This window comes from Balaenoptera acutorostrata, chromosome 13 (assembly GCF_949987535.1).
Source record: "Balaenoptera acutorostrata chromosome 13, mBalAcu1.1, whole genome shotgun sequence".
Classification (NCBI taxonomy): Eukaryota; Metazoa; Chordata; class Mammalia; order Artiodactyla; family Balaenopteridae; genus Balaenoptera; species Balaenoptera acutorostrata.
Window position 1 is genome coordinate 44,983,953 of NC_080076.1, and position 23,492 is coordinate 45,007,444.

A 23,492-nucleotide genomic window follows, 5' to 3' on the forward strand; every position below is an offset into this window, starting at 1 on the left:
GCTACCCACCTCATCAGGGCAATTCTGAATGTTGGAAGAATGTATGTACTACACTTAACACAGTATGTGACGGTAAATACTTAATCATTGATAGCTTTTATTTTTATAGGAATAGTTCTGTTTATATCCAATTTGCCTTTCTGTTCACTTGTTAGGACTCCTAATTCCATATACAGGATGATCATTCTAGAACCAGATTCTCACAGTCTGAATCCCAAGTGCTGCTCTGAAGTGATAAGGTTTAGCTGACAGTGTCCATTTTATCCACCTTTGAGTAAACTACAGAGCTGAGGCCAGTCCTGAGTCTGGCCCATTCCCTTGTTCTATCCATGTCAGCAATTGGAAAAGTTAGAAAAGCCTTTGTGGATTCAGGTTGAACAGCTTTTTTGAGGTGTAATTTACATCCAACACAATTCACCCATTTCAAGTGTACAGTCCAAGGAGCTTTAGTATAGTCACAGTGTTTGCTACCATCACCACAATTAATTTTAGAACATTTTTACCACCCTCTCCAAAAAGACCCCATACCTATTAGCAATCAGCCCCCATCTGCCCCTGTCCCTTGCAGGTGTAGGCAACCACTAATCTACTTTCTGTCTCCATAAATCCATAGATTTTCTTATTCTGGACATTTCATATGGAATATGGCATCATGCAATATATGGTCTTTGGAGCTGGCTCCTTTCATGTAGCATAAGTTTTCAAAGTTCATCTATGTTGTAGCATGTAACAGTACTTCATTCCTTTTTATGGCTAAATAATATTCCATTGTATGGATAAACCACACTTTATCCATTAGTGGATGGATATTTGGTTTGTTTCCACTTTTTGCTATTATGAAGAATGCTGCTATGAGCATTTATGTACAAGTTTTTGTGTGAACATATGTTTTCATTTCTCTTAGATACATACCTAGGAGTGGAATTGCTGGGTCTTATGGTATCACAGTTAACACTGAACAAATGTTTAACTTTTTGAGGAACCGTCAGAGTGTTTTCCAAAGCATCTGCACTGCATTCTCACTAGTAGTGTATAAAGGCTCCAATTTCTCCACATCCTCGCCCACACTTAATACCTGCCTTTTTGACTGTAGCCATCCTAATGGATGCGAAGTGCTATCTCACTGTGATTTGCATTTCCCTAATGGCTAATAATGCTGAGCATCTTTTCGTGTGTTTATTAGCCACTTGTATATTTTTTGGAAAAAAGTTTTTTTCAAATCCTTTGGCCATTTTTTTAGTTTGGTTATTTTCTTTTTCTTATTGAGTCGTAAGAGTCTTTTTGGCATTTTTAGGAGGGCTTCTTATGGTTCCTAGATCACAGCTGGGGCCACCTTCTGCAGGAATTGGGTGATCCATTTGACAAAAATGAAAATCAAATGCATGCACATGTACAGTGGAAAATTCTCTAGATACTTTTCTAAGGCATATATGTCTTATTAAAATTCTTGGTTTTTAGTGGGGCAGAGGAAACTATCTGTGGTTGATTTTGATGTTGTTTGTTTTCTTCTTCATGTGATTATTTTGGCTTTACGTTGATTTAGGCATTATATTCCTCAAGTGATAGTCTGCACCTGGTGTAGCAAATCTTTTATTCAAAGAAAAAAATATTTATTACTCAAGTTATTTATTTACATTGTCTTAAAGGCACATCAGAAATTTTTATTCAAACTATGTTTATACAATAATTATTTTAGGGAAATGAGGTAAAATTCTTTGACTGCCAAGACAGTGATGACTCATAAGAACCACTGAAGAAGAAGAAGAAATTTTTTAATAAAACCTGAAAAACAGATGCTCTTATTTGAAAGGGGATGCAAAAGTGTTCCTTGTGGGGATCAGCAAGAAACAGCACAGCCCAGAATTTTCAGTCACGGCTGACATTCAACTGAGGGCTTCCCTATACGTATCACCAAGGCAGTTTTTGACATGCAAAAGCTAAATTCATCATGAGAATAACTTGTCCGGTTTCATCTTCCTTTGCTACAGTGTCCTTGCAATTTTCCTTAGGGACAAAAAATATCTACTGCTCTTGACAAGAAATTACTTTTACTACTCTTAGTAGGTACTCTTTTTTTTTTAAATTTTTTTATTTATTCATTTATTTATTTTTGGCTGCACCGTGCAGCATGTGGGAGGGATCTTAGTTCCCTGACCAGGGATCGAACCCAGGCCCACAGCAGTGGAAGCGTGGATCGCTAACCACCGGACCGCCAGGGAATTCCCATAGGTTACTTCACTAACTCTTGCTTTGAGTGTATGGATATGGCAGAATGTTCAGCAAATCATTTCCTAAGCTTAATGTTTATGCTTCTGGACGGAACAATTTCTATTTTGATTATGAATCTCTTTGAACAATCAAATTCTTGCTTTCTGTTAAAAGATTTACATGTCTATTACACGACAAAGAAGACTTCAGGCCACCGTCATAGATCTGAGTGCAAAGCAGTAGAAATTTTAACGTGGATTTCTTATCTGGCTATTCAAAGGGACAAAGTGTTATTAAAAGCATGCGATAACTTCATGGGTTTTAGTAGCACTACCAACAGATCCCAAGTAAGCAGATAATTGCCTAAATTAGTCACTCTGTGTGTTTAGAAGGCAGGCACCTTCTTCCCTCGGCAGAATTATAGAGAAGATACCTAATTCAAGGTAGTCAGTTCAGAACCCTGAGAAGCCCAATAAACTTCAACTGTCACTCAGACATTCTTATATTCAAAATTTGGAAAGAGAAAGCAGACAAAGCAAAACTGAAATAGTTAAACACCACTTTGTTGCACTCAAACTCAAGATCTGTGATTGCTCCAGAGTTAGGAAGCAGCAAACAAAACCAGCAGCAAGCAAAAATCCATTCCAAGGAAGGGGCACCCCCTGTACAGGAAGAAGCCCCTCAAGTCTTGCATCAGCCTAGTCAAACTGAGAGCCCAGGTTCCAGAACACAATAGTCTTTTTGACCTAGAAAGAATAGTCTCACCTCAGAAAGATTTTTCTGGAGAGTGCTTCCCATTTTTTATGGCAAGGAAACTTTAGAATCTCAGAACATGAGAAACATTTAACATGTCTGAAAGCACAAAGAAATGTATGTCTATAGCTTTACAGACACTAATTAGAGTCTGCCACAAAAGCTTATGGGAATCACTTCTCTCCTTTATCCGTATCTGTTCTTATCCCTCCTGGTTGCCCTCCCTTCATTGGAACATTGTTAACCGTTAACATTTACTGCATATGTAAGTAGCCGAGCACCAAGCAGAGGAGGAGATAAGGAGTCTGCCTCCCATGTTCCAAATTCTCCATATGGTGAGTGGTCGGTTGACTGCTATAAAATACAGCTGTTGTGTGGTGAAATTAAGATGATCCTTTCTTAAAGCAGTCGCGCAGGTTTTGACCATTGAAGCCTCCTTCTCAAGTGTCAATCCCCAAAAATGAGTGTGAGAGTCATTGGCATCGTTCTGCCCTGTGTTCTTGTCGGCTGGATAGTTCTGTTAAGGACTGTATTAGTCCGCTCAAGCTGCCATAACAGAATAAATATGGACCAGGTAACTTAAACAACTGAAATTTGTTTTCTCACAGTTCTATTCTAGAGGCTGGAAGTCCAAGATCAAGATCCAGCAGGGCTGGTTTCTGGTGAGGTCTCTCTTCCTGGTTTTCAGACAGCTGCCTTCTCACTGTGTGCTCACATGACCTTTCCTCTGTATGCAGAGCTGGGGGGTGGGGTGGGGAGAAGAAGAAGGGAATCTCTGGTGTCTCTTCCTCTTCTTATAAGGACACCAGTTCTATTAGATGTGGGCCCCACCCTTATGACCTCATTTCACCTTAACTACCTCCTAAAAGCCCTATCTCCAAACACAGTCACATTGGGAGTTAGGGCTTCAACATAAGAATTTGGAGGCAACACCATTCAGTCCAAAACAAGGGCCAAGAATAGAACACAAGGAATTATAAAACAGGTTCGAGGCACTAACTGAAATGTTACTTTTCAACTAGATCTATACAGGCAAAATTATCTAGGCAGATGAGCAATTTTCCAAGTCAGCAATGTGTTGATAGATCCTCCAATAATACAAACCTAGAAGAGAAAAAAAAAGTACAGATCTGCTTTCCTCAGCCCCATAAAATCTTGCCTAAATCAGTAGTTCTTTGAAGAATCAACCATAGAGCTTTTTTACTGAAACATATCTTCCCTAGTCCTACCCAGAGATTCTAAATAGATTGATCTGGAACATGGACCCAGGAACCTGCATATTTAGCAACTTCCTGGGTGATTTTGGGACCACATTGTGAAAATCACGAGACTAAACAGATGCTTCTGTTTTCCAATTTGCTACATATCTATGGACGATGGAAGAAAATACTGATTGCAATTTACTGGAAGATAAGTTTAAGGAAAATTTATTGCAAAACTAAAAGAAATCAGATTCACTGACATGAGAAAAAGGGAAATGAGTCTTAGGGAAAGTTATTGGAATTACCGGACTCTAGGGCATTTGCTTCCTGATGATGAAATTTGGGTACCTACTGCGCTAGAGAATTTTCAGGATAATTCAAGCCACACAGTATAGAGTCCACAATTCAGCTTCAGAGAATGTGGTGAATTTTCCCAGAATAATTTGTTTCTGCCTGTCAGAGATCTGATGATTGAAAAGGACAGTGTCAGGGATTGGCTGATCGGTAAGTCTGAGAGGCTTCTGCAAATTCCCCTTCCTGGGGAGACATTGGAGGGCCTCCTAGATCCTGCAGATCCCTTGAGCCAAGGTTTCCTTTATCACTTAGCCCCTCCAGGGTTGGTGAAGCAGCAAAGAACAGAAAGAACTGGCTCCCCTCAGGGAGGGAGAGGAAAAGAAGAGGAGGATAAGAAATTCCTATTTCACCCACCTCAGCGGGGTGTCCCTGAACTGGATCCCACAAGCCACACCTCATCGTCTCCACAGCACACACCCCAGGCCTGCCTCAGTCCCTCGCGGCTTCTCTACCCCAAAATGAGGATAACTTTTATTTATCTTAATCCCAGGATGATTTCATAACATTATTCTTCCCCTAAAAATAAATTCTGGGCCCACGTAGAGGGTATCAGCTACAACTCCCTTTTCTTGAAGATGGATACCTATTTATTGCCATGAATATTCCCAGAGAAGCATGGGGTAATACATTCAGTTACTAACTAACTTTTCTCCCTACCTCTCTGCATGACCACTCCTGCAGTGACGCTCCAACTGGCAACAGCCTGCCTGGCAGGAGGCTGGCTCCTGTTACTCAGAACGAGCTTCCTACTTTCCCCACGAGAAATCTTTCCCTGGAGTTAGAGGAATGGATAAAATCAGTCTCTAGACCCATGAGGTGTCAGTCAGGCCATTGTCCCCTCATCCTGAATGGCTGAACTTCTGTTTAGGGACCGTGATTTTGTTAAAGATTCATTTTTACTGTTAGGTCTTGGACTGTCAGATACAAGTAATTTCAGTGGGAGGTATGTGACATCCTGAACTTGGATTTTCAGCGTCATCATGTGATCTTGTGTCTTTCTGCACTTTGTCTTGTGCAGCAGGTACCAACATTTCCCCAGGTCAGGAAGTCACTCTTTTCTCTTCAGAAAGGCGGCCAGATGGGAGGGAGAGAGAGAGAAGTCTCAATAATGAGATTGGTTCTCAAGAGGCAGCGTAGTCTAATAATTGGCCTTTATTAGGGGTTTAAACGCAGGCATTACTTAGGAGTCCATCACTGGCATGAGAGTGATGCTTTATCGCTTTTCGTCACTAGGCTACACAGAGCTTGAATAGCTCCTTGGTGACAGGCTGCACAGAACCACTTCTCTCTTGAGCAAGAAGAAGAGTTTTTTCCTATTACACAAACATTGGTGTCCCTGCCAGCGTGTTGGGTGGCATCTGTGCTAGTGAGTAGGGAGACCCCGAGTCCCACTTGGAGGCAGGAGGATTAGTCGAAGAGGTCATACTTGCCACACAACTTCCTCCCAGGAATAGGGAGGATTAATGAGATGCTATTCCCATTGCAATTCATGCTCCTCAGAAAGTCACTATGTACTAGGTATTAGAATTAGAGATTATATAGGTAATCACGCAAAGAAGATATTCAACTACTTCTAATTACCAAAGGAAGCTTTAATCTAGGAGGTTGGGAAGAGGGGGGGTGGTGGAAATGCAGTGAGTATAAAGTTGGCTGGAAGCCATTTTTCCTCATGAAGCAGAGGACCAGGAGTGAAGTGTGAAATGCTATGTACAATATAAAGATAGACCCATTCTGGCTTATGAACTAAGCCTTGGGGAGGCTTACATTTCATGGATTCAGATGAGGACCTTAAGACACTTTTGTCATATCTGCCTCTGCCATCATGAACCCATCTACAGCTTTGGTGTTCAGAGAAATGTAGCAAAAACATCAGCAAACTACCCCACCTGCATGCTGGGGGACCCGGTGACATTCTGAGTTCAGTATGTGTCAGTGAAGAATTGTGGAAGAATGTACTAGTGTGCTACAGGGGCTGGGGTGAGAAGTGAAGGAGTGGGAAGATGGTTCATTACAATTGTAACATGCAAAGCTCCAGTCATTCAACATGTTGAGCTTCTCATGGTCAAACCTATAAGAAGGGGCCAAGTTGGAATGTGACTAGGGTTCAAGATTTTAAAGTCCTGGTTTCTTCCATTTACTATAGCGTGTCCTCAACTATGGTTTACTTGCCACTGGTAGAATGTGAGACCATTTCAGATGGTACACGAGAAACCATTTTTACATTTATTTTAATCGTTAGGTATTACTATATTTTAACATGTATCAGAGATGAAACACGGTTAACCCATGAAGCCCGTGATTCATAAATATAATTGTTAGAACAATGATTCTCAATACCGGTTGTATATTAGAATCGCACAGAAAGCTTAAAAAGATTTTTAAAAAACACCGACGCTGGGTCCCACAGTAGATCATGAAATCAGAATCTCTGAGAGGCGCCCCGACCCTAAATATTTTATAAAAGCTCTCGCAGGTGGTTCTAAAGAGCGGCCACCATTGGGAAAGACTAGAACAGACTGGGATGAAGCATTTTAAAGTGATGAGTTTTAAATAAAATATTAAGTAAATAATATACGGATATGGCCAAGATCATTAAGGTCCTGTACTGTGCTAATAACTGAAATTTGGTAAACTTCCCTCTATCGTGGGTAGCTCCCATTCTGGGGGACAACACTGATCCTAGGTAGCAGGTTAGATCTGGGCATTAATCAACAAGACTGTCTGTTCTCCAATATGTCACCCTCTGACTCTTCCACATTTTGGTTCAGAAACATGGCTTTTCCTCTTTCCTTTTTGCCTTTTGACACCCCCATCACCACACCCACTGACTGGACCTTAAAACAGATGAGGAAAAAAAAGGATGATAAGAATCTGTAATGACATGCATCTGGATTAGTGGGATTGCAAATGACTTTGACTCTTTTCACCAGTTCGTTCTTTTATTCATCATTTCTTCATTCCTACAACAAGCATTTACTGAGTACCTATGTAGTACTAAGTCCTTTTTGTGTTTAACTATACTTAGAATTTTTCTCAATGAGCCTGTGTTGTCGTTATGATCAAACAAATCTTAAAGTTACTTCCATTTTAGGAAAACTAAATACTGTATATGACTGACCATTCTCCACTCACCACGCAGCCAGACTCCTGGCGGGAGAAAAAGTGTCAGAAGATGGAAGCAAAGACATTTTCAGCCATTCCTGAGAATCACAGAAGGGTTGTATGCGAAAGCCCTAGAGACATTTCCTCTGTGAAATGGAAGAAATAAAACCCATCCTGAGGCACTGGAAAAGGTGCCCAAACCCTTTTTCCTCTATTCCTTCATCTGTTAAATGGGGATAATGATACTTTATGTTTACCTACCTCAGAGAGGCATTACCAGGTCTATTTAAAGGCTCTTCTGATGAAAGCTGCTGTATAATTACCAAGAACAGCTATGATTTAAAAAAACCTAAATACAACAGCAAATCAGCTGGAACAAGTTCTCCAGGGAGTTTACTTCTCTGGAAAAATTGAAGAAAGGGGTAGCAGCTCTCCTCTGGGGACTTTTGGGTACCCTTCTAGCTGGAAGTTTAGGGAAGGCTAGCTGATCTGGAAAGTCTCCTCCTGGCTACTGATTTGGGATCTTTCTCTGTTTACTTTTTCCCCACGGTCTAAGCAGTTTCCATCTGAAATTCCTCTTTCAAGTTTTTCAGATCTTAACTCAGAAACTGTTTTATCCGTGAAAAGAATCTCAAGCAAGGCACTTAACCTATGACAGAGAAACAGAGAGAGAGTGTTTGAGAGAGACAGAGAGACAAAGAGAGAAAAGGGAGGCTATAATGTAGAGGATATGTGCATTTTATTGAGGATAAGTAATGGGGAATTCTTTGATAGTTTATAAAAAGAGGACCGAAGTAATTGATTGTTAATGTCAGGCTTTGCTGAAATTCATTTGACAAAGCATGTAGGGTAAATTAGATGGGAGCAGAAGCTTACAAAACAAGGACATCACTATTACAACAGCTCAAGAGAAAGGCAACCCAGCTGAATCAGGCTACTGGCAGTTTGGTTGAAATGAAAAGATATATTTTTTTTATATTGGAGTATAGTTGATTAACAATGTTTTGTTAGGTTCAGGTGTACAATAGAGTGACTCAGTTATACATATACATGTATCTATTCTTTTTCAAATTCTTTTCCCAATTAGGTTGTTACAGAATACTGAGCAGAGTTCCCTGTGCTATACAGTAGGTCCTTGTTGATTATCTATTTTAAATATAGCAGTGTGTACATGTTACAGCTCTAGAATCCATAGGATTTGGTACAACATTGACTATAGCAGGAAAATGAGAGAAGAGTCAAGACTACCATAAAATTTGGAGAGTTGAATATCATAAGGTTTGGGGACTTCCTTAACAGAGAGAGATGGCAGCCAAGAGTGAGTGGATTGAATTTATGAATGAGATCTAGACCAATGCCATTGTAGGAAGCCCAGTGGTTTTATATTTTTGCTAAACTTGCTTGTGCAGTAAATATTCTGACTGTTTATAAACAGTGAACCTATGGTACCTGAAAAGGCTTCTAAACAATAAAAGAAAATGTCAAAATTCCAAAGATGGATTTTCAAATGAGTGCTTTGTAAGTTTAATAATTATGCATAATAATAACCATTGTCATTTATCGATTGATTACTATGGGAACTACATACATATTTTCCATATGCAACTCAGATGTCAGCTGGTGGCTTTTCAGTTCTGGTAAAGACCCGGTAAAATTGTTGCAAACCCCTTCAATCCAAAGGCCTGTGGAAATCCAAAACCTGTCTTTGTCTCTGTGAATCCCCAGGGCTTTACATCTTCCCTAATTTCCCTGCCTCCGGATCACTACCAAACACCACTGCTGTACCACCAGATGTGAAATTGCACATTCACTCACCACTTGTATAAAATGCTAAGCCATCACAGGGTTAGCAAAGTTCACTGAAGTTGGAAAGTCGTGGGAAAGAGGCATAACTTCTTCCAGTCTTCTCCAGCCTCTCCCTACTGGATCATGTTGGGAGCATCGGGTTTTGTTTTTTTTTTTTTTTAATAAATTTATTTATTTTTTAGTTATTTATTTTTGGCTGCGTTGGGTCTTCGTTGCTGTGCACGGGCTTTCTCTAGTTGCGGCGAACGGGGGCTACTCTTCGTTGCGGTGCGCGGGCTTCTCATTGTGGTGGCTTCTCTAGTTGCGGAGCACGGGCTCCAGGCGTGCGGGCTTCAGTAGTTGTGGCTCGAGGGTTCCAGAGCAAAGGCTCAGTAGTTGTGGTGCACAGGCTTAGTTGCTCCGCGGCTTGTGGGATCTTCCCGGACCAGGGCTTGAACCCGTGTCCCCTGCATTGGCAGATGGATTCTTAACCACTGCACCACCAGGGAAGTCCCGGGAGCATCAGTTTTTGTCTCCCCTCACTGTGCAGAGACATTCATCTTTAAAGGCAACAGCAGCACGAAGTGCCTTTCGTTGGTTGAAGAGACTAGCTCTAGAAGGTAATTTTGTTTACGAGTTGCAGCCATTTCTTTTCCAAATTATGCTTAAATGACTTCATTTAACCCTCACAACATTCCCACTTTACAGATGAGGCAACTGAGGCTTCAAGAGGTTGAATACCAGCCCAAGGATATAAACATATGAAGTGGTAAAAAGAGAACTTCAGTCCAAGTCTGGCTGATTCTTAAATTAAAATTAACTTGGCCTTTGAAAGATGGAATAATTATTATCTACCCCCATTTACATTGCCCCTTCAAAACTGCTTAGTTTTTCCATTACATCTTTGTTTAAAAAAAAAAAATGGCAATACACCTCTGAAGACCATATATGGGGAATTACAGAGTAAAAATCCCAGTATTTATGTATCATTTCAGAGAGAATGAGTTGGGTGACTAAAATATCTAAACCATGAAAATGTGATGCTATTACTTCTAAATAATAAAATTTGGATGGGGACATGGGCTACTCGCTTATCAAACCCGCAGATTACACAAAGGAATGGCTATACTTAGGATGATGGCGATGAAGAGGAGGAGGATGGTGATAGACAGCGTTTAATTAGCACTGCTATAAATGCTTTGCATATATTTTTTTTAATCCTGAAGATGAAACAAACCTATGCCTTAGGTCTATTCTTATCCCAGTTTTACAAACGAGATTCATGAGGGCAAAGAAGCTAGCCCGAGGTCACTCATCTCAGAAGAGCTAAAGCCAAAAGTCTCACCCCAATTGTGAGACCTACACTCTTAACAACCAGGCTGTCCTGCTTGGAGAATCGTGATATTTCCAATAGATGTCCCCACTAGAATGGAAGTAACTGCCATGAAGAACAGGGAATTTATTCCTCTTGTTCGCACCGTGATCTTTAGTGCTTAGAACATAGCAGAAACTGGAACATAGTAGAAACTCAATTAACAATTGCTAAATGATAAATTAATTGAAACAAAGTGTCTCAATCAGTAGAGGATAGAAAAGCATTTAAAAAGGGTAATGCATTGATATTTAAAATACTTAATTAGAAGAAATATAGGATAGGGAAAAGCCTGACTTGACAACCTGGGTTGGTTTTTTAAAGACAATCTGTATTTGTAGTCAGCTGGAAGCTGTATAGGAACCAGCACTGCATTGTGGAAGCTGAAAGACCATTGTGATTTTTAAAAAGCCTTAAAAAAATACATCACATCACATATCAATATCATATTTGTTATATTGTGTACAGTTCTAATAAGGTACATTGAGTACATTTTTAATAAGGAAAATGGAAATTTTTTCAGAAAGAAATGGAAATTTTCAACATGCTAAAGAGAGGACATATAGCAACTATCTGCCATTATCGGAGGTGCTGCCATGACAGCACCTTGCTCTTTTTCTCTGAAAGACTTTGGCAGATACTCAGCTCAGCATAAGGAGAAAAAAAATCAATCTAACACAACTGTCCAACAACTTTCCACAATAGAGTGCGTTTGAAAAACTAAGGTCCATTTCATTATAAATTTCCAAATTAATAAGAATACTTATAAAAAAAAAAACTATTGAAAGGATTTCTACATTATGTAGAGAACTGGACCAAATCAGTGACCTCAAGTCTGGCTGTGTGTCAGAATCAACCAGAAAACTGTGAAACATTATTGATTTTTAAGGCCTCATCCCACTGAATCATAATCTCCGGGAATTGGGACCTAAGAATCTATCTCAAGAATCTTAATTTTTTAATCCCCTCAGATGATTTTGATGACTTGCCAGACTTGGAAATCCCTGAACGAGATGACCTCAAAGTTCTCTTCTAACTCTCTGACTTAATGATTCTTAAGAATATTGCAGAACATTTTCTTTAATAAATAAATAATGATTAGTTATCTGCAAAATGAACTTAGCCTAAATGTACATGGGTGGCTCTAAAGTGCCAGCAGACCAGCTGATTTCTTAAACTGGTTAAAACACTTCTTGCAATCTAGTCAATAAAAAATGTTTATATGTATCCTGGGAAGGAAAACTTTATCTGGCCTGTTTCCCAATTATTAAAGTTCCAAATCACTGAAATATAAATAAATGAGACTTTACCATACTTAGAACACCAGTATGATGAAAAATTTGTTTACACCAGGAGGTTTTAGGTTATCCTTCAATCATTCATCCCTGGAACCAAAGTACCTATGCGTGCCAGCGCACACGCATACACACGCACACACACGCACAAATGTGACACATGGTAAATGTTGGGCAATTACTGAGCTGGAACAAAGGAGACCTTCAAATTCCATCGCCTTTTTAACCTTATATTTTTCTTTGCAAGAATCTAGGGACCCAAAGGCATCTAAATAATATTATTAATCAAGACATACTCAGCTCTTTAAGTTTCTCTAATTATTTAACTCTTAAGTATATTACTTTGGTCTAAGTGGTGCTAAGATGAGGAGTAAAAAGGAGTATTTTTAAAATATTAACAGACTTAAAGAGAACAGATTAATTTTGGCTAAATTGGCTTCCTGTGTAAAGAGCTTCTAAAAAGTATACTATGTTGCCATATGAAGGAACTCTAATTATTGCAATATTGTAGATTTTGCCTAATCTAAAATTAAACCTGTAAGGCTCCACTGGAATTGTTTAGAAGAGAATAATTGAAACCCCCTTCAGCAAGTTAATTCAGATTCTTCTAATTTTACTTTTCTAGTTCACAAGGTATCTTTTTTCATGGTGTTTTCAAATTGAAGTTCACACACATCAAATACATGGCATGATAATCAGAGGTTTCAATATCCAATATGCATTCATTATGATCTGTCATTATTGTCATTGTCACTATTATAATTGCACACTGTAAAAAGAATGGAAGCTTTTCCACAGGAATTATTCACGTGTATTAGTTTCTAGGAGTAATTGAATAGCTGACATTGCATTTATATCAAAGTAAAATATGTGCTGGGTTTTCTCATTTGTTTTATTCTTAAGAAATAAGAAATGTAGAGTAATCTCTATTAGTTCTCTTTATTTGGATCCAGAAATGTTCACAGTTTTATGTAATGTCCGATGTATATTTTCTTATAACAAGGCTCAAGATAGCCAATATAATTAAAATGATAATTTTCTAAGAACATACAATTATAAGATAACAGCTAGGTAGTGAAACCCTCTTAATTAACTTGTATTTATATATATAAATTCAACAAGTATCTCTGTGAAAAATACTACTTTTCTTTTTTAACTAATCAGGTTTGGCATAATGAAATAAAGCCCACATCGTATTAATACTAAAGATAAATTAATAATAATTTACCTTAGAGTTTACATAGAACTTTTCACTTCATTGTTTCACATAATCCTCATGACAATCCTTTGAAGATGCAGATCAGATATTACTCCTCTATTTAAAGATGAGAAAACATAGGCTCCAAGAAGCCAAGTAATTTATACAAAGTCACTCTGCTGAATAACAAAATCAGCCCTAGAATCCAGGTCACCTGGGTCTTAACCAGAATTTATGGTAAAATAAAAAATTTTTAAATAAATTTGAATTTTAAAAAGATCATGGACCTGGTAGAGTTAGAAGGGCTAGGTCTGAACCCTGTTTCTGCCACTTTATTTGACTATAAGAACTTTCTCACTTTCCTGTAAAATGGAACTATACCTATGATGTAGGGCTGTTTTGAGAGTCAATGGAGAAAATGGTGAGAAAACCACTTAAATGTGTTTTGTTATTTTATGTGTTCTTTCTTCTGTACTATGCTACTTCTCACATGCTTTATCCTGGTTTTGCTTTCTATGTGCGTCACCTTCACAAGGTAGAGTTTTAAGCTTTATTTAGAATTAAATAATATTAATACCGGGTTGGAACATTGAGTAACACTAAACTTTAGAAACAAAATACTGCAAGTAAGAAAGCTATACATTGAATGGATGATGATATAAATATAATAGTGCAAAAGCTTTAGAATGTGTCTTCACTCACTAAGAAGGCCAAATGTAATGAACTAGGAGAACTGCTCCTTTACAGAAAACACACAGCCCATGAGGGGAGCTGGGATTTCCTTTACTTCCATGTAATTCTTCATGGGTGGTTTAGAGACTTGTCCTAGTTGATGTGAAGTCTCTCACAGCTGCTATGCCAGCTAGCCTTTAAACAGTGTCTTTGCTGGCAGGGTGGAAGTTGTTACCATTTGCCAGTTGATCAGTGGTTTATTTATCAGTAATCTCAGTCCAGTTCTTAGGGGACAGATGGCAATGACTGGCTCTTTGGGCACAAAGGACAAAGACTCTCAATCTGCTCCTCATCTGCAGAGATGGTCCATCTAAGGAGGTGGTGAAAATCACCAATGGGATTGGTCCAGGGAGACTGTCCTTATCAATGAATGAAACGCCCTTACAAACATATTTGAGCCATGCGTTTATCTCCCTTTGTCACTCATGAAACACGTTTTAAAAGCAGTACATTTATTTAAATATTAAAACAAAGATTTAATTACATTGCTTTGGTCATACCACCATTCCAATGAGTCCTTGCCTCTATGTCTAACCGGTAGATACCGGTCCATCTGTCCCCACCTTCAGTCTAGAGCACATACATGTGTCAGATCACGACAGCCACAGAATCGGGACTTCCCGTTGAACAGGTCTGTCTACACGTGGAAACTGACAGCCATCTAAAAATATAGAGGCTCTCATCTTAACTTATACTCACAGAGTGGTTGTTTATTTGCGCTAAACCTACAGGAAAAAATTGTTTTACGTCAGTTCTGTAACCAGGCATTTAGGAGAATATATGGCACATGGATTATGTATTGTTTGCAAATAAAAGAGAGGTACTTACTGCACTGAATTTTCTTAACCCCTGTCAACAAACCACCCCAATCGCTGACATCCTCAAAATATGGAGCTCTTTGCTATTGCTTTTGTTTCCCAACTACTGATCTATAAGGCACATGGGTACAGTTCCAAAGTACTTCAGCTTCAAAGAAGTCGAGTTTTTTTGTTTGTGGCAAAATTAATATTGCAAGCTGACATCACATTGAACATTCTTCTACAAGTACAGCTCCCCCTATGCATGAGTCCCTGATAGGAGGTTTTCCAGAAGGTATTTTTTTCTGCTGAGGCATACAGGAGGCATTCTATGGCTCCAGAGTTTCATTAAAGGAATTCTCTTGTTCCCTTCCTTCCCGTGGAAATGTCATTAACTGTATTCAGTTAACTCTCCGAATGTTAGGTTCTTAACCAACAAACAGTGCTTCTCCACAAGGGCGTACTTCGCCAAGCGTCCTTGAATCAGAACGACCAGGCTGAATATGTAATAATAGATTCTGAGCCACGCTGTGGGTGGTGATCATATTTAAGAGGAACCCTTTTACATTTATTGACTTTTTCCTTCAATCATGGTTGTTTCGTTTCTTCCATCACCACCTTCAGCCTTTCAGGTGAACGAAAGGTTCAATTATATGTAAAGCGACCGTTAAATCAGCAGGGCCCTTGTGGGGGGCTGATTCTCCCCTCCTCCGTCCAATCGCAAGTGAGCTCAATCCATTACTGTTCCCGAGGATCATACATCCATCAGGTCGAGTGCGCCGGCCAGGGTGCATCTTATAGCTTTTACTGCATATGAGACATTGCAGGCCTGTTCTCAGGAGCTGCCAGGCAGACTGGGGATCACAGTCACGGTTAATAGCAGCGAATTGCCAGCTCTTGATGGGTGGGTAGTCACTCCTTTCAGTGGTTGCCCCCTGGGGGGAGAAGGTAGAAAAACAGAGGGAGGGAATTAGAGTGACTTTGCACAGCTGAGCAAGTTCATGCCGCTGGATCAGTGGCAAGCGTTGGCAGGGCTCCACTCTGGGGAGGCTCAAAACAACCTCACAGTCTCATTTTTACCAATTGGTGCTGCTGTGTCGCCACTGGTGCCCTGGGATGGGGGGAGGGGGAGGAGGAGCTGGGAAGAGGATGAAGGCAGAAGTCTCAGCTAAATTAAAAAGTCCTGTTCGCGCTGGTGAACCCACCCCAGTTAGCCCTGGGCTACTAATTGTACCAAACTGGTATTTGAAGTTCGCTGGGTGACTAAAGAGTTGGCTCACAAAGTCTCTGCATAACCTTAATTTTTTCAAGGTTCTTTGAGTGGAGAATGGTTTATAATAATGATTTTGACTAATACGATTTTTGACATGCAACTTCAATGCTTAACCTTAGCACAACTCCAGAGCATTTCATGTGTACTCAGCTGTAAAGAGTGATGATTTAAAGGGATAATATAAGAAAAAGGTCGTTCTAGAATGAACCTCTAACAAATTGCATAAAAGGAGCTTATTATTCCTTGAGTATGGGGATATGCCGTGCTTCTGATCATTTTTCTGCTTGGTTCAAAAAAATTGTTGAGACATGAATGGGAGAAGAAACAGGAAAAAAATGAAATAGAAATCTGCAAGCAGGGAACATTCTTTTGATGGTTATGATTTTGTTGCCACTAAAGAGGCTCTACAATAATGTGGTTATTCATCTCCTCTTTTGTTTTGGGTGAAGAATTCGCTCTAACAAGAAAATGCTGTTGTTGGTTGGTGGATTGCCTCCTGGGCCGGACCGGCTCCCCAGCAATTTGGTTCAGTACTATGATGATGAAAAGAAGACATGGAAAATCCTCACAAGTGAGTGCCTTTCTTTCTTTATTTACCCACCTATTTATTTCAGGTTAGAGCTATCTTGATGAATTTGAAAACATGGTTAATCAAATTAGACATTTTATTGATTTGTTACCCTTTGGAGGTGTGTTTATGTATCACAGGGGATTTAAAGTAAAAGACTAAATTAACTTGCAGAGTGGCCAATTTGGTAGTGGAAGAGGCCTAAATTAAAACTGGCCTAAAATCAGTGCACTTAAGCTGGTGTTTCTGTGTGTGTTGCCACAGAGGGGGAGGGAAGACCGAGATCTTCCAAAAGAAATTCTTCCATTATGGTTTTGCTCTTGGAAAGGGGAAAGCTTGGTTAATAGCACTAGTAAATTTTCTCATGTCAAAATGATTGTTTAGTTCATTGTCTCTGTAACTAATGTTCATTGTCTCTGTAACTAATGTTCATTTTGCTTTTTAGGCATCTTTGCTCATTAACCTTTAATCTGTGGCCCTGGGTCTTTAGAGAACCATCCCCTTCCATTGCTCCACTGTTCAGATGCACAGATATACCCAGGACCTCTCCCTCCTGCATTAAATTGTGCTTGCAAACTTCCACCCAAGATTCTTCTCCTCCCCTCCTTAAAGGGTGATTGTGTTTTACAGCAAACCTCTTGCCTTGGGCACTGAGATTTGGAACTTATTGTTACATCGGTTATGATTCCCAATCTGACTCGGTCATGGAATCAAAAATCATCGTTTCTTGAGTGCAGCGGGCTGTGTGCACCGGTCCCCTTGTGGGCACCGTGGCTGCACTGGTCAATAAAACTAAATTTTAACTGTCAAAATTGCCCAGAGCTGTATAGATAAAATAATAAATGAGCAATTTTGATCCATAAATCAAAGCCATACATTTAAAACCGACAAAAGTGAAAGTTAGATTTTCTTATTGCATGCGTCTTTTAAGCAGTTATATATTTTAGCAGATTTTTAAAAAAGTCATTGCCTCTCCTCTTACTGAAAGCCCTTTAAAATAACAGAAACAGGACAACAGTTTGCCCATAAATGCAGGAGAGGAGCAAAGACATGTGAGGTGGTGCTTGAAATAATACATTTTGGAGCTGGCTTACCCCAGCGAAACCTGCAGTAGCATCGTCCAGGAACTGCAGTGAGAAAGCTCCCTGGACACCTATACACTCTGGTTGTAGTAACAAAGTGATGGAGAGTAGAAGCCAGATTAGGAAGGAAGAAAGAAAAATAAGTTAGAGATGCCTTCAAATGATTTTCATTCTCTTGTTGACAAAAATACCGTTCATAGTGGTTTAAACATCTGAATGAGTTGAGCAAGCTGTATTTTCAAGATTTGTCAGAAACTCAAGCTAAAATAAAACCAAAGAATCAATTTTCTGACACTTGATCAATAGAGAAAGCCTACACAGAAGTAGACATGGATACCGGGAGGAGGAGAGAGGAAAGAGGAAGGACAAGAGATTCTTGATGTGAGATGACAGAGAAACAGAGGCCAAGGGACAGGGAGATATTACACCCAAGCGATAAGTGATATTCACTCCCAAATCCATCTCTTCTCCCAAATCCATCAGGCAAGGTCCAATTTTCTAGTGGTTTGAAGCCCTACATTAAAGGCAAAAAGATTAATTAAAGCATTATGAACAATACCTAAGAAAAATCTTAGGCTCATTTCAAGCCTTGTTCAGAGACAGGGTGATCATCCAATTTATTGTTCAACCTAGGAGATTTTAGAGCATGAAATGGGGCTCTGTTAATTATGCTGGGGCAACGGGTATAGACTGGAACATAGGGTCACCCTACTTCAATTTTTCATATTGCCTGATTTAACTCTTTACTTAGCAAGATGTAGTAAGAAAGCACGAACTTGAGTCAGTCAGACCTGGGTTCGAACCCACATCTGTGACCTTGAGCAAGTCATATACATGTCCTGAGTCATGGTTTCTTCATTCTGCAGCATCCTTTGAGTATTTTTAAAATAAAATTGTGTTTGTAAATCATCTAGCACATAGCAGGAACTCAATAAATTGCAGATACTATTGCTATTGTTGTAACACTGTTACCAATATTAGCACAAGAACTGTATGTACCTTTATACTTTGGAGGCCTCAGTCAACTCAAGCTCTCCAGGAAGAGGAGAGACAAATTACATTGTAACAGATGCAACACAAAGACCCACTGCTTCAGTAGGGAGACCATTTTCTCTAGTTTTTATACGTTGAATGTAGTAATCTGCAGACTAAGAAGTAAAGATAGATGGGTTTCTGTTGACTCCATTCATCAGATTTGAAATTGAAGGAAATAAAGACATTAATGTATAGAAAAGTTCGAATAATGGGAACATTTTCAAAGATCTTGAATCTTTTTTTCCTATACTCAGGCAGCTCACAGCTTTGAAATAAATGTCTACTCTACTTGTACTCTTCATTTCACTTGGCTTGTACTTTAAAAAATAGAGTTTATTACTTGCTGGGCTGTGACTACATGGTCCCAAGTGAAAGCATATTTTTTAGGTTTATTGGAGAAATATAGACAGTTTATTTGGATGATTTCTGCTGCTGGTTTGTATTTTTTAATTAAGGCGTCTTATTTGGCTAAACTGAATAAATAAGTCAGGTAACTGATCAATTTCCACACTCTTTGGCCCATCTAATAATAAATGAAGAAATGTTTCTTACTGGAATAAGAAAGTATCCAAATTCTCTCCAAATCCAATGAAACATTAGGAATTGCAGAGCTTCCCACGGTCGTTTTTTTTTTTTTTTTTTTGACCCCGAAGAACTGCCAAGCTAATTGGCAGGGAGTTGAGGATGACAATTAATGCTAGGAGACAGTTCCTGGTGTGGTGTCTGCTCATTTACTGAATGACTCTCTCCATAAAAACTAACAAATAAGCTAACCAGCAAAAACCTAAAACCTGAGATTAGCTAGAGCCTCTGAATCTTAGAATCCTTTACCCACTTGGCTTGAGCAAACATTTTCCAGCCTGTCTCACAGACGTGCTTCTTTTAGAAGGATGCCATCCACGGGCAGGAGCACAGATGCCCACTTACGGGTGCCACACCACTTACACATGTAATAAAACCAAGAAGAATTAAAAGGAAAGTCGGTCAAAATTTTCTTTAGCTCTTATTCTGTTATGTTATTTATGTTTTAGAAACACTATATAAGGGGTCCACAAATAACAAGAAATTGAATAGAGTGGAGGTGAGTGGAAGTGAAAAAGTGGTTCTACCTAACATAAAGAAAACAAGGGGCTTCCCTGGTGGCACAGTGGTTGAGAATCTGCCTGCTAATGCAGGGGACACGGGTTCGAGCCCTGGTCTGGGAAGATCCCACATGCCGCGGAGCAACTAAGCCCGTGCGCCACAACTACTGAGCCTGCGCGCCTGGAGCCTGTGCTCCGCAACAAGAGAGGCCACGATAATGAGAGGCCCGCGCACCACGATGAGGAGTGGCCCCCGCTTGCCGCAACTAGAGAGGACCCTAGCACAGAAACAAAGACCCAACATAGCAATCAATCAATCAATAAATAAATCTTTAAAAAAAAAAAAAAAGAAAACAAAATTCAACAGTCAGCTAACCAGTGGCTTGGTCTACCCAAACAGCAAAGGGAATGATTATTCTCACTGAAAAGATTTAGTAACATGCTAACACAACCTTCATTTTTATCCTCCTCTTTGGAAAAACATCACTTATTTAACATTATAGAATTAATATTAAGAATAGTTACAGAGTTCCCCAGCCTCTATCAGCAAAGTACTGAGAAATACCCTGTAAAAATGATGGTAGGTCCTTTTGTAAATGTGAAATGTTAAGTATTGGCATTGTTGTTCTCTTGACTGTTAATAATGAAAGGGAAGTTGAAATGCACTTTTGTTCATTTTTATTTTACAGTACTGCTTTTCTTGCATTTCTCACTCCTGCACGCAGTCTGCCATTTCATTCTTAACCTATTAGGAAGCAGTACAGGAGACATGAATACTAAAATGGCCAATGCAAAAAGCATGCCTCTTGCACTTTGCAGGTCCTAAATCCTTCGTTTAAAGATCAAACAAAACAGTTCCCATGGCTACTATGTACTTTCATAGCATATGACTGACACATCAAAGTTTTTATGAAGTCCTCGTTCGGAAGCAGCTTACCTTCCTTCCCAGGAGGCAGTACAGAGGGGCTGTCTGTTCTATTTGGGTTCCCCACTGACCACATTCTTTACTGGTCAGTAAAGTGTTTCCTGGAAATTGACTTTCTTTTTGCTACATTTCAGATAAGAGAGTCTACTTATTAGATGCTTCTTACTGTTTTCTGTGAGCAATGCCAGGAAAAAGGATTTCAAAATATAGATTTATCTCTCCATGTGCTGCTGAGGAGTTCCCTTTAATAAGGTTAGAATGAAAACTAGAAGAGCTAGGTTAGAAAGGTGTGTTCCTTCTTTTGGCCACTTTCAGTTCCCTTCATTAGAGGAAGGGGGAAATGCCTTTTTTCCTCTTCCTTTCAATTTACAATTCTGTTCTTTGCTTGGTAGTGCAAGGATTTGGGGACTTGTATTTTTTCATTCGTAGAAAATAAAAGAAACCATTGTGCAGAGGTTTCCTGGGTTGTCTTCTATGGATCATGGAGGACCGTGAACTTGATCCCATCCACCACGCAGGAACGGTCCTGGGGCTGGGCGTCATCGATTTCTTTTAGGAGAGTAACAAACATCAGAGGCTGGTGGACTCTTCATTATTTTAAAAAAATATACTTTCCATAAATGTTGAAGAAAGACTACTGAGAAAACACATCTTATCTAAGACATTGAACTTCAGTTCCAAAATATAAATATAGATTTGATGTTTATCCGATATTTGAGCAATGGAGAATGGTTTAATTGCTGGTTATTCAGGGAATAATAAACCTGCACGTTGACTGTTTTGATCAGACTTTTTTCTTGGTCCTCTGTTTCTTGATTTCAGTTCATTTCTGTTCTTTGAGGATATGTTGAGAGGAAAGGCAAGTTAGTCGAAAACAATCATTTCTTATCATTTGTTTTGAAAGAAATAAAAAGTAAGCTTAATTGAGGGTTTTATACCTGTAGGTTTCCTCTATTCATATGATCTTTATTACCAAGAACCAAAGCCCACAAATTGTTTAATTTAATTTAATTTCTAGACAGGTAGGTAGGGTCTGTAGATAGCGCACTTCTCGTTGCAGGAGAACCTCAGAAAACAACTATGTGCTTCCAGAATGACTCAAAATGCCTGGGAAGAATTTAGACTTAACTACAGACCTTATTCCTTTATGTAGCAAGCAATTATTGCACACCCACTCTGTGTTGGGTGGTAAAGTAGAATGTGATCATCTCTCCTTCCAAGAACCAGAGGAAGCAGTTACAATAAGAGTGTGCTGAGGAATACACAGGGAAAGCTGGGCTGCTATGGGAGCACAAAAAGGGCCCTTCATCTAAACGTGGGAGGTTAGGGAGGCTTTCCTAAAACTGACCTTCTGTAAAGCTGGAAAAAGCGGGTAGGAATTATTGATGCAAAGAGGTGGGTGATAAAGTATTTTAATAAAAGGGTCCAGTACTGGGAGTGCCAAAAGGCAAGATAGACTTGGTGCCTTCTGGAAACTGAAATGAATTTGTGTATCTATCGAGAGCCTGAGGTTGGGGAGGTATATGGTGGGGCTGGAGAGTTAACCAAGAGCCCTATTGTATGGGACCGTTTCAAGGAATTCCTAAGATAGGTTCAAGAATTAAGAATTGAGAGTAGACATACCCCTCTCATTTTTATTTTTGGCGTTAGTGAAAACACAGTGATCTAAAGGTTTTAAAAAATAGCATGGCAGTTTTTCTCTCTTAGCTTGGAACTTTGAATTTCAGTTCATGGAGTAATTGTTTCCAGGACATTGGGCAAAGAAGAAGGAGAGAGAATTGTGTTTGGACTTTTAAAATATGTTAGCATCTAATTTTACCTTCAATGAGCTCGATTCTAATTTGGGATCCATGGCTGCACATTGCTATATATTTTGAATTATTTGCTGCTGTGTATTCATGCACCAGTGCATTAGTGGATTTTTCATAGATTTTTTTAAAAAAAATATGTGTGGTGGTCACTCTATATACTGTATTTCAAGTAAGTTGGGTGACTAGAAAAACCAGTTGACTTTATTTCTGGTTTATATATACCTCCCTTGAATATGGCAATTGCTTTTTCGCCAGAGAACAGCATGGGTACCAATAATTCTGATGCCTTCTTTACACACCAGCTGTGGTATTTGCTACTGAATCTGGCGTGAAGGAGGTATGAGTGATACGGGTTGCTTGGATTTGCTCTGTGTCGATCCTAGGCAAATTGCAGGCGAAGTCCAGCAAACCGTTGCATGTGAGCACTGAAAGATTAAATGATCTTCTTACCCAACCCTCTCATTTTACACATTAATTTCATTCATTTAACAAATATAAGTGATACCTTCTACGTAGCAGGCATTGTCCTAGATACAGAAAAAACAATGCTGAGTCAAAGCAAATAGCATCATGTGTTCACCAAGCTTAGAGTTTAGTGGGGGAATCAGCATTAGTAAATAATTCCAGATAGCAATATGTAATAGCAAGATGTGATAGTGCTCTGAAGGAAGGGTATAAAATATACCAAGTCGTGTAATGGAGAGACCAGATCTAGTGTAGGAGTCATGGACGATATCACCAAAGAAGTGACACTTGAGCTGAGAACTGAAGGATGAGACAGAGGTAGCCAGATGCCCAGGTAAAGATATGAGAGACGATTGCTTCAGGTTAGTTAAAAGTAAGTCCTAAGACCCTGTAGGAAGAAGGTGCACGGCTGAAATCAAAGGGTGAGGGGGAGAAAGATATGACGTATGGCTA

At 39.3% G+C, this 23,492-nt stretch overlaps 1 protein-coding gene across 1 annotated transcript in view; it reads left to right on the top strand.

Moving 5' to 3' along the window:
- Positions 1–23,492, top strand: part of KLHL14 (kelch like family member 14) — a 101,354-nt gene that overhangs the window by 13,507 nt on the left and 64,355 nt on the right. Inside the window, exon 3 of the mRNA XM_007167052.3 lies at positions 16,521–16,642. Coding sequence (XP_007167114.2) covers positions 16,521–16,642 — 122 coding nt within the window. The remainder of the gene's footprint in view (positions 1–16,520; positions 16,643–23,492) is intronic.